The 19,830-nt window shown below is 43.6% G+C and overlaps 2 protein-coding genes across 2 annotated transcripts; both read left to right on the top strand.

The window, feature by feature from the left end:
- The first annotated feature begins 103 nt into the window (after positions 1-103).
- On the top strand, positions 104-3,172 carry pex11g (peroxisomal biogenesis factor 11 gamma). Its single transcript, XM_014149318.2, has 5 exons — positions 104-440; positions 621-812; positions 1,293-1,471; positions 1,818-1,877; positions 2,108-3,172. The coding sequence occupies exons 1-5, from the start codon at positions 378-380 to the stop codon at positions 2,328-2,330; spliced, it is 717 nt and encodes a 238-aa protein (XP_014004793.1). The 5' UTR covers positions 104-377; the 3' UTR covers positions 2,331-3,172.
- A 2,985-nt stretch (positions 3,173-6,157) lies between these two features.
- apba1 (amyloid beta (A4) precursor protein-binding, family A, member 1 (X11)) lies at positions 6,158-19,621 on the top strand. Its single transcript, NM_001173707.1, is given in 11 exon segments — positions 6,158-6,362; positions 7,052-8,223; positions 8,997-9,027; positions 9,132-9,277; positions 9,811-9,897; positions 14,630-14,818; positions 15,213-15,392; positions 16,002-16,214; positions 17,245-17,364; positions 17,788-17,928; positions 18,090-19,621. Coding segments are annotated over 10 exon segments (2,235 nt in total). The 5' UTR covers positions 6,158-6,362; positions 7,052-7,167; the 3' UTR covers positions 18,162-19,621.
- Positions 19,622-19,830: the final 209 nt, after the last annotated feature.

Genomic DNA, 19,830 nt, shown 5'->3' with positions numbered 1-19,830 from the left:
AATTTATTACCAAAAGCTACCCACTTTTTCAGTTTTTCCACAAAGGCATTGCATCTTTGAATATGTGATCTATTACTACTGCCTGAATATCGATACATGTATCACTGAACACTTCCTGTTCAAAGTACAACACCATTTTTTCTGTGTCACAGATTGTAGAGGAAACCTGTTTTTGGTACTAGATCACACAATTTCGTATGGACCTTCATGCTGAAAAAGATGACATCTGTCACGTGCATTTACAGATCTTTGTTACTTTGACGCACGGTCATTGCTTCGACGTTGCAGTCAACACCGGCAGGATCAATTTGATTACCATTCGAGTGAACAGAGCTGTGTGCACCTGACTTGCAGACCGCTACTAGTGTGTTTACATAATGCAGAATTCCTTGGAGTCGCTTGTGAATGTGCTTGAGTCGTACAGAGGAAGAGATAAAGTGGTAAGTGTCGCACAAAAACATTTAATAAGAAATCAGATGTAGTATGAATACATACTACATTCAGTTATTTCATTTTAAATATGACAAATGTTGAGTCATTGCCCTATTTAAATGAAGACGCACACCACCACATTCGTTCTAATAGAATGGCCTTGTGTTATGTGGGATATTTGTGGGCAGATAAGGACACTGTGCTATGGGTCCCAGCTGGTTGGTGGGGTTCTGTCTGAGAAGCCAGGGCTGTCATCCGCACAGCTTGGAAAGAGCCTCCTACTGTTCTCTGCACAGCTAAGCCACTGTCGGACTGTACTTCGACTCTTCGATGACCTCTCCATGCTCACATATTCACAAAGCTATGGTCTTGGAGCCGGGGTGAGCAATGAGACTATAGCAGCGTTTCCCAAACTCGGTCCTCTGGACCCCTAGGGGTGCATGTTTTGGTTTTTGCCCCAACACTACACAGCTGATTCAAATGATCAAAGCTTGATGATTAGTTGATTATTTGAATCAGCTGTGCAGTGCTAGGTCAAAAAACAAAATGTGCACCCCTTGGGGGACTGAGTTTGGGAAACCCTGGTCTATAGGATTGGACCTTTCTGTTATGAAATTATATATTTTCTTTACTTCTATGACCAGAAATGCCCTGTATGAAACGTTTCTGAAATGACATAGCCAGCCATCACCTGTGTCTCAAGACATGGCGATAGCCCCACTTCAATATCAAAACATGTCAGTGTCAACACACAATTTAAACTAATTAAAGACAGATTCCTGTAGTGAGAGATTGAGGGCCAGAGACTTACAATAGAATTGACACTTTCTTTAGATTGACATGCATTTCCCTCTCTCCAGGATGAAGATTCTGCACTGCGCTGGATGTCTGTGCTGAATAATGTGGCTGACCAATTGTATTACCCTTGTGAACATATAGCGTGGGCTGCCGATGCCAAGATCATCAGTGCTAAGTCTGACAAATGGTGGCTACTAAGCGGTATACTCTGGGGAGCATCTCTGCTTTTAGGCATTTTCAGGTAAGACTATTTCTCCGCTGATGGTTTCATACTACAAAACAAATCTGAGGCGCTCAATCAGTGAAAGTTACAATGCTACTAGCCTATTTGGCATATGACCAAAGTACTAAGAAAGTTGCTATTATCCTTGTTCCCAGGCTCAATTTCTACTGTAGAGAGGTTCAGTTTGGAGCTGGCTGGTGGACGAGATTACATTGGCATACTTACAGTACAGATTTTGGCATGGAGCTTTCCTTCGAATGTAGCCTATTGCTTTGGACAGGATTTGAAACACTCAGTGATAGTGGGGAGGCATGTAGAATGGCTATAAGCCAGTTTTACTCACCATACACACTTCCCATTCTAGGTCTATGAGGGTTGTCATGCTGCTGCGGAAGAAGTTAAGGAAGTCAACACGAGGCGACAGGTGAGTCGGGTCAATACTGAATCAGTTTACTTGTGCTGTCTCAATGGCTGTGTGTGTGTGTCAATGACTGTGTTCCATTGCGTAAAATATATTGATGGAATCTTGGCGTTCCCAATGCATATTCATCACATCAATTGGGAGGACATTTCAGGTAAGGATACTAGATACATGTGTCGCTAAACCAATGAGTGTATATAAATGTATCTTGGGTTTGATTTGTCTCTCTCCAGTGAGGGAACTGTTGCCAGCAGGTCTCAGCTCCGGAGGCAGGTGCAAGGGGAGGTCCTCAGTATTCTCAGCAGCATGGCAGATCTGAGTAATGCCATTCATTGGATGCCCCCTGGTTTCCTGTGGGCAGGACGCTTTCCCAATTGGCTAGTTGGACTTATGGGCACCATATCATCCCTGATTGGCTTGATCCAGATGGGTGCCAGTCAAGCAGTCAGTGCCTAGTCTTATTGCTTTGACAAATCTTTCAATCTTTATTTTTTATTTTTTTACTAACACATTTTGATAACCCAATCAGCATTAGTGGACAATATCATTTGTTGAAAAATCTACTGAAAATTGGGGAACATTCAACATCAAACCCTGTTCTGGATGACATCATTGTGCCCAGTGTTGGTAATTAACAGTTTGTTTCTCTTTTCTTGACAAAGCTCCACAACCAGATGCAACAGTTGACTATTGTCTGTTTTTAAACTCCTACCAACTGTTCAGCGGTGTTGAACATAGCTCAGATGTGTTTTAAGTTGACTTGTTACTAGTAGGAATACAGTAAAACATGGGAAGCTCTGTCAGCCTGTGCTTGAGTTGAGTCATGTTCAGCTGGCCTACTGTTTCTCCTAGCTAGGCACTCCAATTATCTGTTATGATTCTCATAATTTCTCACATAAACCCATGGAATGTGAAGTGAAAAAATATAGAATATCTATTACAACATTTTAATTAAATGAATTAACCTATTACTCCACAGAACTTTCAGGATGAATGATTGTTTTTTTTTTTATTTTTTTTTTTCTCCAGAATTCTGAATGATAGATATGAACAATATTGCTGTAACATTAATTGTTTGGCATTTTGGCACCAAATTTTTTGTAAAATATAATCATAACTTCAGAGTAGCAATTGCCCTTTCATTATGGTAATGTTCATAAAACCAATCAATGTCAACACAACATTTGTGGCTATTTTAACCACAGAAACAGGCTCGACAATGAAAATATCAGCTGCTGTGAACAGTGATGAATTGTAATTTTTGTTCATAATTTTCCTAGAATAAAATAGTTAAATTACGTAATGTATTTCTGCTGTTTTTATTATATAAATCACACAGTGCATTCGGAAAGTATTCAGACCCCTTGACTTTTTCCATATTTTGTTATGTTACAGCCTTATTCTTACATTTATTACGTTGTCCCCCCCCCCCCAAATCTACACACGATACCCCATAATGACAAAGTACATTTCTTAAAAAAAAAATGAAATTACATTTACGTAAGTATTCAGACCCTTTACTCAGTACTTTGTTGAAGTACCTTTGGCAGCGATTCCAGGCTTGAGTCTTCTTGGGTATGACGCTACAAGCTTGGTACACCTGTATTTGGGGAGTTTCTCCCATTCCTCTCTGCAGATCCTCAAGCTCTGTCAGGTTGGATGGGGAGCGTTGTTGCACAGCTATTTTCAGGTCTCTGTGGAGATGTTCGATTGGGTTCAAGTCTGGGCTCAGGCTGGGCCACTCAAGGACATTCATAGACTTGTTCCGAAGCCACCCCCGCGTTGTCTTGGCTGTGTGCTTAGGGTCGTTATCCTGTTGGAAGGTGAACCCTCGCCCCCAGTCTGAGGTCCTGAGCGCTCTGGAGCAGGTTTTCATCAAGGATCTCTCTGTACTTTGCTCTGTTCACCTTTCCCTTGATCCTCTGCCCACTGCCCTATCCCATCTGGACAAGAGAAATACCTATGTAAGAATGCTGTTTATTGACTATAGCTCAGCATTCAATACCATAGTACCCTCCAAGCTCATTGGCCTTCGATTCCCACGGGGGGCCAGTACGGGGAAGCTTGAGGCCCTGGGCCTGAAACCTGCCCTGTGCAACTGGGTCCTGGACTTCCTGAGGGGCCGCCCTCAGGTGGTGAAGGTAGGAAACATCACATCCACTCCGCTGATCCTCAACACTGGGGCCCTACAAGGGTGTGTGCTTAGCCCCCTCCTGTACTCTGTGTACACCAATGACTGCGTAGCAAAGCATGCCTCCAACTCAATCATCAAGTTTGCAGACACAACAGTAATAGCCTTCCCTGTAGCTCAGTTGGTAGAGCATGGTGTTTGCAACGCCAGGGTGGTGGGTACGATTCCCATGGGGGGCCAGTACGGGGAAGAAAAAAAAAGTATGCAATGCATGCATTCACTACTGTAAGTCGCTCTGGATAAGAGCGTCTGCTAAATGACTAAAATGTAAATGTAATAGGTTTGATTACCAATGATGAGAGCCTACAAGGAGGTGAGGGCTCTGGGAGTGTGGTGCCTGGAAAACAACCTCTCACTCAACTTCAACAAAACAAAGGAGATGATTGTAGACTTCAGGGAACAGCAGAGGGTGCACCCCCCATCTACATCGACGGACCGCAGTGGAGAAGGTGGAAAGCTTCAAGTTCCTTGGCGTACACATCACTGACAAACTGAAATGGACCACCCACCCATGCAGTGTGGTGAAGGCGCAACAGAGCCTCCTCAACCTCAGGAGGCTAAAGAAATTTGGCTTGTCAAATGTCACAGGAAGGCCAAAAAGTTCAAGGGCATCAACCACCCGAGCCACTGCCTGTTCACCCCACTATCATCCAGAAGAAGGTCAGTACAGGTGCATCAAAACTGGGACCGAGAGACTGAAAAACAGCTTCTCTCAAGGCCATCACTGTTAAACAGCCATCACTAGCACATTAGAGGAAGCTGCCTATAGGCATAGACTAGAAATCACTGGCCACTTAAAGGAACACTAGTCACTTTAATAATGTTTACATATCTGGCATTACTCATGTATACTGTTTTTCTATACTATTCTGTATCTTAGTCCGTTCCGCTCTGATATCGCTCGTCCATATGTATATAGTCTTAATTCATTCCTACTTAGATTCGTGTGTATATGTTGTGTAATTTGTTAGATATTACTGCACAAGCATTTCGCTACACCCGCAATAACGTCTGCTAATCAAGCGCATGTGGCCTATAAAATTTGATTTGAGAAACATCAACACAGCATGATGCTGCCGCCACCACAATGCTTCACCATAGGGATGGTGCCAGGTTTCCTCCAGATGTGACGCTTGGCATTCAGGCCAAAGAGGTCAATCTTGGTTTCATCAGACCAGAGAATCGTGTTTCTTATGGTCTGAGAGGCTTTAAGGTACCTTTTGGCAAACTCCAAGCGGGAAGTGGCTTCCATCTTGCCACTCTACCATAAAGGTCTGATTGGTGGAGTGCTGCAGAGATGGTTGTCCTTCTGGAAGGTTCTCCCATCTTCTCAGAGGAACTCTAGAGCTCTGTCAGTCACCATTGGGTTCTTGGTGACCTCCCTGACCAAGACCCTTCTCCCCCGATTTCTCAGTTTGGCCGGGTGGCCAGCTCTAGGAAGAGTCTTGGTGGTTCCAAACTTCTTCCATTTAAGAATGATGGAGGCCACTGTGTGCTAGGGGACCTTCAATGCTGCAGACATTCTTTGGTAGCCTTCCCCAGATCTGTGTCTCAGAGCTCTACGGACAATTTCTTCGACCTCAAGGTGTGGTTTTTGCTCTGACATGCACTGTCAACTGTGTGACCTTATATAGACAGGTTTATGCCTTTCCAAATCATGTCCAAACAGTTGAATTTACCACAGGTGAACTCCAATCAAGTTGTAGAAACATCTCAAGGATAATCAGTGGAAACAAGATACACCGGAGCTCAATTTCGAGTCTCATAGCAAAGGGTCTGAATACTTATGTAATAAGTTATTGATGTTTTATATTTTGAATAAATTAGCAACATTTTCTAAAAGTCTGTTTATGCTTTGTCAATATGGTGTATTTTGTGTGTGTGTAGATAATTTTAAAATGTTTATTCCATTTTAGAACAAGTAACGTAAGAAAATTTGGAAAAGTCAAGGGGTCTGAACTTTCCGAAGGCACTGTATGAAGTTCAGTTTGACAATAGATTGAGCATGACTTGAATCAGTCGTACGCATGCGCACTACATCAACATTGTAGCAGCAGAGAGAAGACAACATAAACATTTTATGTAACTCTGTAGCAGAGATGCATACAACAGCAGCATTTTATGTTTCATACACGAGACGAGCGTACTGCTAATTGACTCAGCACGGTGCTGTTACAATTGTAGCTATTACTACGAAGACACTGCTATATTGCCGACTTGTTTCGTTGCAAAAGAGTTCCCAGCCACGTCAACTTCATCCGTGGCAGTAAAGTTCATCGGATCTAGATTTTAACAGGGTGAGCATCTGGGTCATGTCAGTTAAGGTGGTACTGCCAATATCGCCCTAAATGTCCCTAACTTGTTCGCAAACCAGCAGGAAGATTAGTAAAGATTATTCGCTGTAAATTAGCTGAAAGTTAGCTGAGTAGTTAGCCATACTTGCTAACGCGTTAGCTAAGCTAAACGAAGCTAGCTGGCTAACGTTAGCAAATTAGCTCTGGTGATCCAGCCAGGCTACAACAATGAACTACTGCATTTTCTCTAGCTAGCAGCAGTGCAGCATAATGAGATGTTTTCAGTGTCATTATTCGGAAGACTGGTGTCTTGTATTTGTAAGTGCTAAGTAGCTCACCATTATAATTACTTATGATGTTAGCTATGATAATTGTTTTATATTGGTTACAGCTTTTTTGTTACATATGGAGAAAATGTTACAATGACGACAGTAGCTTAATACGAATACAAACATACCATATTGTCAGGCTAGTTACACAAAGGGGACTTGGTGTCACATGACCAATGAAGACCGAAAAAGAGGGTGCTTTCATTATCCCCTGCACAAGAAATGGGGGATGTGAAAAGCATTTGCAATTTTGATTACTGTAGGATAGTGTTAGACGATACACAATTTGATGGTGTAAATATAAATTATTATTCATTAAGTAATATATTTTAATGTATGTTTTAAAATGGTCTACTTCCACAGTGAAACGGTATAGTAGACCCTTTAAATGGCTCAACCTTTGCTGAAACACCCCACAAGACATTGAAAGGTGCTTGTATGTGGAGTCTCTATCATGTCAACTTGTTGATGTGTTGCCAATGACCCGTGCTCCTATCCACAAAATGGAGGCCGATAATTGCCCTGCTGGAAACAAGGTGGAACAAACAGTTTCCTCCCCTCAACAGGAGAACACTGCTTGTGGTGGACCTGCTGTAGGTGATCCAGACAGTCAAAGCCAGTCACCTAAAGCTGCCTCCAAGGCTTCCCACCCTGAATCAGAGGACCTGGACTCCTTTAACCTGATAGAGCCCCCTCCTCTGGACTGGAGGTCAGACGACTCTAGTGAAGCAGGGTCAGTGGAAGAGATGGATGACCCCAGCTTTCCTCCCTCCTTGGTCCCTGTGGACAGTCCAGAGGATGTACTAGGTGAGTCCCTATCTGCTGGGGATGGAGTAGGTGAGTCCCTACCTCTCTTGGACACCAGTGACACTGTAGCTTTTCCTGTGGTAGTTAGCCAGGAGGAGTTAATCAACTTTGCTCCTGAGGATAGAACCCCAACTGAACAGGTCCTGGATCCTTGCGAAAAGGAAAGAGTGGTGGAGGAAGAGAAGAAGGTTGAGGTCTGGAGACCAGGTGACGAAGACCACACTCGGATCCACCACCTGTTGAACCGACTCCAAGTCATCAGAGAAAGCCCTCTCCCCAGGGACTCAACCTCTGACCCTACATCATCAGCGTTCTCTGAGTCCTCGGACTTTGACCCTCCATTCCCATCTCTGTTGACTGACGTCAGCCCTTTCCTACCAGAGCAGAACCTGAACCAGGCCTCGGGGCTGCTGTTCTCTGAGAGTCAACAGAGAGACCTATTAGGGCTGCTGGAGTGTACAGAGATAGGGGTTCCCCAGCCCAGTCCTTCTGATACCCAGGTTCCTCATTACGTGGCCCGGAGAGAGGAGATGGATGCGGTGGTGTCTGTCTCCTACAACCAGGAGGACGGGGAGAGGTTCTGGGACCACTTTGGGAACAGCGGGCGGCTGCGCCACAGAGATGACTCCGTGGACTCTATCTCCAAGGACGAGGTCCCAGAGCCTGTGTGGATGAAGTTAGGGGAGGAGGCTCCAGAGGAGGTCAACGATGCAGAGAACCGTGAGCGGGTAGGTTTGACATGCTGAAAGATGGTTATTAATGATTAATGGTGGTGTTATTATACTGAACAAAAATATAAACACAACATGCAACAATTTCAACGATTTTAAAATTCATTAGGCCCTAATCTATGGATTTCACATGACTAGGCAGAGGCACATCCATGGGTGGGCCTGGGAGGGCATAGGCCCTCCCACTTGAAGAAGCCGAGGTCCTGGGCTGGCGTGGTTACACGTGTCTGCGGTTGTGAGGCCAGTTAGACGTACTGCCAAATTCTCTTAAGCAACGTTGTAGGCGGTTTATGGTAGATAAATGAACATTCAATTCTCTGGCAACAGCTCTGGTGGACATTTCTGCAGTCATCATGCCAATTGCACGCATCCTCAACTTGAGACATTTGTGATATTGTTCTGTGACACAACTGCACATTTCAGAGTGGCCTTTTATTGTCCCCAGTACAAGGTGCACCTGTGTAATGATCATGCTTTTTAATCAGTTTCTTGATATTCCACACCTGTCAGGTGGAGGGATTATCTTGGCAAAGAAATGCTCACTAACAGGTCATGAAGAACAAATTTGTGCAAAACATTTCAAAAATATCATTTTTGTGTGTATGGAACATTTCTGTGATCATATTTTTTTTTTTGCTCATGAAACATGGGACCAACACTTCACATTATTTTTGTTCAGTAAAGTATCAGTTATTTTGCTGATGATTGATTGGTTCAAATGAGCCGTGTCTTTTACTTTGTTCAATTATCATTGACCTCTTCTCTTACAGGGCACAGAGGACCACCCAGCCTATAAAGATGGTAAGCTAACATAGGCTATGTAAAACTTCTGTGCTTCTTTTATTGGAATCTCAATAATAATAGTAGTAATACATTTCTGATAAGTCACTTTGTTTTTGTGTCAGTGCCTGGCCCCTGTGACCCAGATGACCTCCTGGATGGGGTCATATTTGGGGCCAAGTACCTGGGCTCCACCCAGCTCAAGTCTGACAAGAACCCTTCCACCAACGCCCGAATGAAACAGGCCCAAGAGGCTGTGGACAGGATCAAAGTAAGTTTACTTTTGGCATTTTAGCCATTTAGCAGATGCTCTTATCCCGAGCAACTTACATTTAGTGCATTTATTTTAAGGTAGCAAGGTAAGACAACTACATATCTCAGTCAATTGGGACCGTTGGGGTTTAGAGTGCGCTGCGGCAGAACCTTTTCCATGTTTTTTCCCCGCTGTGGGATGGTGCTACAGTCAGTCATAGATGCTTTATTGAGGAAAAGTTTTACTATCAACAAAGTCAGTGCTAGTAAGAAAAGACAAGCTCAAGTTCAATGGTAGGGTGTTTTCTTTCCTTCTACTTTTTGAAGAGGTAGGTTTTTAGACATGGTCGGAGGATTGGCAGGCACTGTGCTGTCCTGACATTAGGGGGAAGCTTGTTCCACCATTGGGGTGCCAGGATGGAGTACAGATTTGACTGGGATAAGTGGGAACTGGGAGGGCCAAGAGGCCAGAGGTGCCAGAATGGGTCAGACAGACCATTCTGCTAAAAGTGTTGATCTGTCATCACATCATCTGCTCTTGTCTTTCTCCAGGCCCCAGAGGGAGAGTCTCAGCCTATGACTGAGGTGGATCTCTTCATCTCCACTCAGCGCATCAAAGTCCTCAGCGCAGACACACAGGTTTGGTTTGACTGGATGACAAAGTAGTTAAGATAATTCCTTGAATAGCAGTGTCTCTAATTTGAGTCGTACTCAGCCTGTACAGTTGAATAGTCAAGAGAATTTTGTGACAGTTTTTCAGCTTTCTCGCTTCTGAATGGCTGACTGGTCCTAGAGATATAGCGGTTGCTGTTAAACTAGCCTGGCTGTCTTCGTTGTTAGACCCAGTGGGAATGGATCTATCATGGATTTTTTTATTAGTGTTAAACTTACACCTAAAGGTTCAGCACCTGGTTTGACCGTGATCTTGCAGAGTTACTCCACCTCAAGAATTGCTTTTGGCAAAAGACTCGGCACATGCTGACTGGCTCTCGTTCAGGCAAATCAAATGTGTTTCTATAGCCCTTCTTACATCAGCTGATATCTCAAAGTGCTGTACAGAAACCCAGCCTAAAACCCCAAATAGCAAGCAATGTAGGTGTAGAAGCACGGTGGCTAGGAAAAACTCCCTAGAAAGGCCAAAACCTAGAGAGGAACCAGGCTATGAGGGGGGGGCAGTCCTTTTCTGGCTGTGCTGGGTGGAGATTATAATCGAACATGGCCAAGCTGTTCAAATGTTCATAAATGACCAGCATGGTCAAATAATAATAATCAGAGTAGTTGTCGAGGGTGCAAAAGGTCAGCACCTCAGGAGTAAATGTCAGTTGGCTTTTCATAGCCGATCATTGAGAGTATCTCTACCGCTCCTCCTGTCTCTAGAGAGTTGAAAACAGCAGGTCTGGAGCAGCAGCACGGCCAGGTGGACTGGGGACAGCAAGGAGTCATCATGCCAGGTAGTCCTGAGGCATGGTCCTAGGGCTCAGGTTCTCTGAGAAAGAATGACAGAGAGAGAGAATTAGAGAGAGCATACTTAAATTCACACAGGACACCGGATAAGACAGGAGAAATACTCCAGATATAACAGACTGACCCTAGCCCCCCGACACATAAACTACTGCAGCATAAATACTGGAGACTGCGACAGGAGGGGTCAGGAGACACTGTGGCCCCATTCGATGATACCCCCGGACAGGGCCAAACAGGCAGGATATAACCCCACCCACTTTGCCAAAGCATAGCCCCCACACCACTAGAGGGATATCTTCACCAACTTACCATCCTGAGACAAGGCCGAATATAGCCCACAAAGATCTCCGCCACGGCACAACCCAAGGGGTGCGCCAACCCAGACAGGAAGACCACGTCAGTGACTCAACACACTCAAGTGATGCACCCCTCCTAGGGACGGCATGGAAGAGCACCAGTAAGCCAGTGACTCAGCCTCTATAATAGGATTAGAGGCAGAGAATCCCAGTGGAGAGAGGGGAACCGGCCAGGCAGAGACAGCAAGGGTGGTTCGTTGCTCCAGTGCCTTTCCGTTCACCTTCACACTCCTGGGCCAGACTACACTCAATCATAGGAACTACTGAAGAGATGAGTCTTCAATAAAGACTTAAAGGTTGAGGCCTACATGGGTAGGCAGACCATTCCATACAAATTGAGCTCTATAGGAGAAAGCCCTGCCTCCAGCTGTTTGCTTAGAAATTCTAGGGACAATTAGGAGGCCAGCGTCTTGTGACCGTAGCGTACGTGTAGATATGTATGTACGACAGGACCAAATCGGAAAGATAGGTAGGAGCAAGCCCATGTAATGCTTTGTAGGTTAGCAGTAAAACCTTGAAATCAGCCCTTGCCTTAACAGGAAGCTAGCACTGGAGTAATATGATCAAAGTTTTTGGTTCTAGTCAGGATTCTAGCAGCCGTATTTAGCACGAACTGAAGTTTATTTAGTGCTTTATCCGGGTAGCTGGAAAGTAGAGCATTTCAGTAGTCTAACCTAGAAGTGACAAAAGCATGGATTAATTTTTCTGCATCATTTTTTGATAGAGAATTTCTGAATTTTGCAATGTTACGTAGATGGGGAAAAAAGCTGTCCTTGAAACAGTCTTGATATGTTCGTCAAAAGAGAGATCAGGGTCCAGATTAACGCCGAGGTCCTTCAGTTTTATTTGAGACGGCTGTACAACCATCAAGATTAATTGTCAGATTCAACAGAAGATCTCTTTGTTTCTTGGGACCTAGAACAAGCATCTCTGTTTTGTCCAAGTTTAAAAGTAGAACGTTTGCAGCCATCCACTTCCTTATGTCTGAAACACAGGCTTCCAGCGAGGGCAATTTTGGGGCTTCAACATGTTTCATCGAAATGTACAGCTGTGTGTCATCCGCATAGCAGTGAAAGTTAGCATTATGTTTTTGAATGACATCCCCAAGAGGTAAAATATATAATGAAAACAATAGTGGTCCTAAAACGGAACCTTGAGGAACACCGAAATTTACAGTTGATTTGTCAGAGGACAAACCATCCACAGAGACAAACTGATATCTTTCCGACACATAAGATCTAAACCAGGCCAGGACTTGTCCGTGTAGACCAATTTGGGTTTCCAATCTCTCCAAAAGAATGTGATGATCGATAGGATCAAAAGCAGCACTAAGGTCAACAGCTTTTTCTAACATTTTTGAGAGGAATTTTATATTTTCTTGGTCAAGGTTTGGCTTTTTCAAGAGAGGCTTTATTACTGCCACTTTTAGTGAGTTTGGTACACATCCGGTGGATAGAGAGCCGTTTATTATGTTCAACATAGGAGGGCCAAGCACAGGAAGCAGCTCTTTCAGCAGTTTAGTTGGAATAGGGTCCAGTATGCAGCTTGAAGGTTTAGAGGCCATGATTATTTTCATCATTGTGTCAAGAAATATAGTACTAAAACACTTGAGTGTCTCCCTTGATCCTAGGTCCTGGCAGAGTTTTGTAGACTCAGGACAACAGAGCTTTTGAGGAATATGCAGATTTAAAGAGCAGTCTGTAATTTGCTTTCTAATGATCATGATCTTTTCTTCAAAGAAGTTCATTAATGTATTACTGTTGAACTGAAAGCCATCCTCTTTTGGGGAATGCTGCTTTTTAGTTAGCTTTGCAACAGTATCAAAAAGAAATTTTGGATTGTTCTTATTTTCCTCAATTAAGTTGGAAAAATAGGATGATCAAGCAGCAGTGAGGGCTCTTCAATACTGCACGGTACTGTCTTTCCAAGCTAGTCGGAATGATTCCAGTTTGGTTTGGCGCCATTTCCGTTCCAATTTTCTGGAAGCTTGCTTCAGAGATTTTCTGTATACCAGGGAGCTAGTTTCTTATGACAAATATTTTTAGGGGTGCGACTGCATCTAGGGTATTGCGCAAGGTTAAATTGAGTTCCTCAGTTAGTTGGTTAACTGATTTTTGTCCTCTGACGTCCGTGGGTGGAGTCTGGAAGGGCATCAAGGAATCTTTGGGTTGTCTGAGAATTTATAGCACAACTTTTGATGATCCTTGGTTGGTGTCTGAGCAGATTATTTGTTGCGATTGCAAACGTAAAAGAATGGTGGTCCGATAGTCCAGGATTATGAGGAAAAAAATGAAGATCTTGCAAATGAGAAATAAGTGCACTCAGGCTATCCGGCAGGCCCAAGTTAATTACTTTAAGGAGCAGTTCTCTCTCTGTGGGTCTAACACCAAGAAGTTCTGGAAAATGGTTAAAAACCTGGAGAATGAACCCTCCTTGCAGCTGCCCATGTCCCTTAACACCTCCAAAACGAAGGTCATGTGGTTTGGTAAGAAGAAGGCCTCTCTCCCCACAGGTGTGATTACTACCTCTGAGGGTTTAGAGCTTGAGGTAGTCACCTCATACAAGTACTTGGGAGTATGGCCAGACAATACACTGACCTTCTCTCAGCACATATCAAAGCTGCAGGCTAAAGTTAAATCTAGACTTGGTTTCCTCTATCGTAATCGCTCCTCTTTCACCCCAACTGCCAAACTAACCCTGATTCAGATGACCATCCTACCCATGCTAGATTACGGAGACGTAATTTATAGATCGGCAGGTAAGGGTGCTCTCGAGCAGCTTGATGTTCTTTACCATTTGGCCATCAGATTTGCCACCAATGCTCCTTATAGGACACATCACTTCACTCTCTACTCCTCTGTTAACTGGTCATTTCTGTATACCTGCTGCAAGACCCACTGATTGATGCTTATTTCTAAAACCCTCTTAGGGAGGAGGGAGGAGTGAGGCCTATCTGAGATATCTACTGCAGCCCTCTTCCTCCACATACAACACCCGTTCTGCCAGTCACGTTCTGTTAAAGGTCCCTAAAGAGCACACATCCCTGGGTCGCTCGTCTTTTCAGTTTGCTGCAGCTAGCGACTGGAACGAGCTGCAACAAACACTCAAACTGGACAGCTTTATCTCAATCTCTTCATTCAAAGACTCAATCATGGACACTCTTACTGACAGTTGTGGCTGCTTTGCGTGATGTGTTGTTGTCTCTACCTTCTTGGCCTTTGTGCTATTGTCTGTGCCCAATAATGTTTGTACCCTGTTTTGTGCTGCTACCATGTTATGTTGCTACCATGCTATGTTGTTGTCTTAGGTCTCTCTTTATGTTGCGTTGTCTCTCTTGTCGTTGTGTGTGTGTGTTGTCCTATATTTTAATTTAATACGTTTTTATTCCCAGCCCCTTTCCCCGAAGGAGGGCTTTTGGTAGGCCGTCATTGTAAATAAGAATTTGTTTTTAACTGACTTGCCTAGTTAAATAAAGGTAAAAAAAGACCAAATAAAGTGTTAGTAAACAGTTAAATGTTTCTATACATTCATCCCTCCTGTTTCTCCTATAGGAGGCCATGATGGACCACCCTCTCCAGATGATCTCCTACATCGCAGACATCGGCAGCATCGTGGTCCTGATGGCCCGCAGGAAGCCGGCCGTGGGCCGTAAAGGCCAGGAGGGGAACCCCACCGGGGCCAACTCCCCCGGGCCACAGAAAAAGTGCTGCATGATCTGCCATGTGTTTAACTCCGATGATGTGAGTCAGCCAAGTGGAAACCGTACAACATTATGTCCAATATGTTTTCTGTTTCCGGTGCTAGTCTTTTTCTACAGTACTTGAGCCAACTTGTCGTTGTCTTGCCTAAGCAACTAGGTAAACCAGCTTTGTTAAATAAAGAAAGGAACAGCCTGGCACACAGGTTCGTTTTCCATGCCAGGAGTCGATTAACAGGAGGAAACACTAATTAGCAGTTCATTACATTATTATACGTTATGGTTCGGTTTAATAATACGTTAGCCACAGCCTATTTTGGCTACTTGAAATACTTGTGAGAAGGAACAGGTATGTAAAGGATTACCATACTGTTGGCTGCCAGTCTGGGACATGTCTGAACACGCCCACTGACTCACTGTCACTCTCCTGCATGTAGGCCCAGGTGATCGCTCAGGCGATTGGCCAGGCCTTCGGTGTGGCCTACCAGCAGTTCCTCCATGCCAACGGCATCAAGGCCAGCGAGCTAAAGCCCAGCGAGTACAGTGACTACCTGGGAACACAGGAGCTCTACAATGGAGACCTGGTGCACTTCTCTGATTCAGATAACATCAGAGAGGTACAGTAACACTCAATTTCAGCACCTTGTTAGGACCAGCCGGGGTGTCCTTTTAAATGTAGGTCTACAAATGCGGTATTCCTCCTGCCCTGCAGGGATTCTCAACCCTCTCCTTGGGGACCACCAGACATTTCACATATTGGTTGTAGCCCTAAACTGGCACTCCTGATTCAATTAGTCAACTATCACCAAGCCCTTAACAAATCGAATCAGGTTTGCCAATTCAGGGCAACAACAAATGTGTGAAACATCTGGTGGTCCCCGATGAGAGCTTTGGGAAGTACTTGTCTAGATAACAATCTGTTGTAACATTTGGTTGTTCATGGAGATAATATTGTCCTTAATAAACCAGAGGCATTTGTGGTTTTACGCTATGCAACAACCACTTACTCTTTTGCTCAAGACACTAATGAAACAGATTCATACATTTCATGATTTTAGTGAAATGTACATCAATGTTGTTCAGTTAAGATAAAAATACTTTTAAACTGGGTTAGGTACTCCTTGAACTTGTCCACTGTTTTACATCTTGAAAGGTGTTTCCCTACTGAACACCACCCAGATGAAATTCCATCTTTCTCTTAAACCACCTCCCTGCTGTCTGTCCAGGTGTCCATCTCCAAGGCTCCTGGGGAGATAGTGGGGGTGGCAGTGGTGGAGTCAGGCTGGGGGTCCATCCTGCCCACGGTGGTGGTGGCCAACCTGCTCCACGGTGGCCCTGCAGAGCGCTGCGGGGCCCTCAGCATTGGAGACCGCATCATGTCCGTCAATAGCACCAGCCTAGTGGGCCTCCCCATAACCACCTGCCAGAGTATCATACGGGTAAGAGGGGGTTGTGTTGTGCCTCTGTGTTTCATTAGTTCCTGTGACTGTTGGCTGTCTATCATGTAGTTCCTAGAATGCACCCTAGATGGTACTGTATTGCTGAAGTCATACAGCAGGGTTCCTCAACTGGTGGCCCACGGGTTATTTTTATTTGGCCCATGTTGACTCCAATGCTTCTCACAGTTGTGTCAAGTTGGCTGGATGTCCTTTGGGTGGTTGACCATTCTTGATACACACGGCAAACTGTTGAGCTTGAAAAACCCAGCAGCGTTGCAGTTCTTGACACAAACCGATGCGCCTGGCACCTACTACCATGCCCCGTTCAAAGGCACTTAAATATTTTGTCTTGCCCAATCACCCTCTGAATGGCACACGCACAACCCATGTCTCAATAGTCTCAAGACTTTAGATGTCCTTTAGCCGGTCTCCTCCCCTTTATCTACACTGATTGAAGTGGATTTAACAGGTGACATCAATAAGGCATCAGCTTTCACCTGGATTCACCTTGTTAGTCTGCCATGGAAAGAGCAGGTGTTCCTAATGTTTTGTATACTCAGTGTATGATCGAATACAAATGTAATCAAGGTTTGAAATTACAGATTATATCTTTTTGGGCTTCTGGTCAATTTGCAGTCTACAAGTTATTCATAATTATGTTCCGGCCCCTTGACCATCTGCTCTAGAAGATAATGTAGTTGATGATCCCTGTCATAGACTGATGCGGGTGTCGAGTGGGAGATCAATTGGTGGAAATGTTTGCGTTCTAAAGTATAATTTCGGCATGAGGTTGGACTTGATGGTAGGATGTTGGATTTGTTCACCTAATGTTGTTGAATGTATTCTACGCACATGACATGGATGCACACGCACAATACCCATTCTGTGAATGCCTTTCATCATGTACGGAGCACAGAACGCAATTAGATAGTGAATGGATACTTTAAGGTGACATAGAAATGTATGTTTGCAGGAATCTCTCCATTATTTGTATGATGTATTTCCCCCTTTCTTGTTGTTTTTATAAAAGGATTTGAAAAACCAAGCCGAGGTGAAGCTCAGTATTGTCCATTGCCCTCCCGTCACCATGGCTATAATCAAGCGACCGGACCCAAAATTTCAGTTGGGCTTCAGTGTGGAGGACGGCATTGTAAGTGACAGTTACTTTGTATATCATTTTACTCTTCATTTTTATTAAAATAAAAACAATGAATACATATCCAACTGCCAGACAGGATCTAACGTTCAGGTTATTCATGTTTTATTTATGTCAATATTTATTTGGCTCAGGCCCTGTCCGTCAGTAGTGAGTAGTATGCATTTGAAGTAATTTTTTGTTTCTCACTGCGAACATGGTCTTGAAAAAAGTTCATCTGAAATCAATGTGGTCTGAAACAGATTTTTCGATTGAATAGTACCTGTACGGCATCCATTTTCTGAAAGTCCATAGTAGTAAAGCAAAAATGGTAAATTGCCCACTTTCATAGCCTCACTTCACAGCCTTCAATCACCTCAACTGTCTCGTGTATTTTTTCATTCTGTATCTTTCTCATACCCATGTTGCCTTGAGCAGATCTGCAGTCTGATGCGTGGAGGGATCGCAGAGAGAGGGGGCATCCGGGTCGGACACCGCATCATTGAAATCAACGGGCAGAGTGTGGTAGCCACTCCTCACGAGAAGATCATCCACATTTTGACTAACGCAGTCGGGGAGGTGAGAGGAATTCAACCCCAACTCAGAAGCACTAGATTTAACACTGACTTTCATTTCAAGAAGCCTACTTTCTCTTTGCTGACAGCATTACTCAGTTCGTCAATTAATTGGTCAAAGAAATATTAGCTTTGTCATTCATAACTGCTCATCTTTCTGAACAGATTCACTTGAAGACAATGCCAGCCTCTACATATCGCCTTCTAACGGGACAAGATACGCCAGTATTTCTCTGAGAGAACGGAGAAGAGAATGCTGCTGTGCTCTCAAGCAAACAAGCTATACGCAGGCCATTTTCCATCTATACACATGCTCACTTGCAGTCTCATTTGATTTTCTTTCTCCCCATATGCAATTGTACTGTATCAGCTGGCTACTGATACACATAAAGGGGTTCCCCACCTGTACAGAATGTTTGTATGTATGTTGGAATTACATGATGATGCAGCACATTTAGATTTAAAAAAAAATAAAACTCAGTTTATATTTATGAGATGTTTTAAAGCAAATTATAACTAAGATTGCCAATAGGAAAAGTTAGGTTAATTTTCGACTATACTAAGTATCTTAACAGGAACAGCATGAGTATGTGCAATTAATGTCTTCCACCACCGCTCTTTAGTTGCAGATGTGCCTCCGTTGAACTTGAGTTAATGGAGAGAAGCCTTACTTAAGGAAGATATCTCTCGTTGTTTCGTGCTTCCCGCCTCATTCTATTTTGGTATTTTATTAGGATCCCCATTAGCTGTTGCTGAAGCAGCAGCTACTCTTCCTGGGGTCCACACAAAACATGAAACATAATACAGAATGACATAATACAGAACATCATTAGACAAGAACAGCTCAAGGACAAAACGACATACATTTTTTAAAAGTCACACGTAGCCTACATATCAATACATACACACAAACTATCTTGGTCAAATAGGGGAGAGGTGTTGTGCTGCGAGGTGTTGCTTTATCTGTCTTTTGAAACCAGGTTTGCTGTTTATTTGAGCAATATGAGATGGAAGTTCCATGTAATAAGGGCTCTATATAATACTGTACGTTTTCTTGAATTTGTTCTGGGTTTGGGGACTATGAGAAGACCCCTGGTGGCATGTCTGGTGGGATAAGTGTGTGTGTCAGAGCTATGTGTAAATTACTATGCAAACAATTTTGGGGATTTTTCAACACAATGTTTCTTATAAAAAGTGATGCAGTCAGTAACTCCTTAACTCTTAGCCAAGAGAGACTGGCATGCATAGTATTTATATCAGCCCTCTGATTACAATTAAGAGCAAAATGTGTCGCTCTGTTCTGGGCCAGCTGCAGCTTAACTAGGTCTTTCCTTGCCACACTGGACCACACGACTGGACAATCAAGATTAGACACAACTAGAGCCTGCAAAACTTGCTTTTTGGAGTGTGGTGTCAAAAAAGCAGAGCGTCTCTTTTTAACGGCTAGACAATGTCATTGACCAACATGCACGTCAACAGGCTCCTACATGAGTTTAAAATTGTTATTACACTGTATCTCCGAACGGTGTACTATTAAAATGCTGAAAGATGTATTTTGCATGCCATTCCCATTTCAGTGCCTGGAAGAATTCATAATGTTGACTTCTGTATTTGCAGAAGATAACTTTTAGCGTTAGAAAGAGATTTTTAATGACTGCAGTTTTGGATGTTTATTAAATTCGATCTATCCCTGGCAATTGCCATTGTTTTTATTGATTATGGACTAGGGATGTGTGACTAAACCATGTATTGTAGGCTGTTTCTCTAATGGTATTGTGTGATATGTTTTGTCGTTGCTCTACCGCCACAGTTTTTTATATTTAATCCAAAAACTGACAAAAACAAAGTGCAGACTAACCTGTGACATATCAACATCATAGAATACTCATACCTGTGAGTATCAGTA

The sequence above is a fragment of the Salmo salar genome, chromosome ssa16 (assembly GCF_905237065.1).
Source record: "Salmo salar chromosome ssa16, Ssal_v3.1, whole genome shotgun sequence".
NCBI classification, from domain to species: Eukaryota; Metazoa; Chordata; class Actinopteri; order Salmoniformes; family Salmonidae; genus Salmo; species Salmo salar.
Note: the sequence above shows the minus strand (reverse complement) of the source record. Positions and strands in the feature narration are given on the sequence as shown.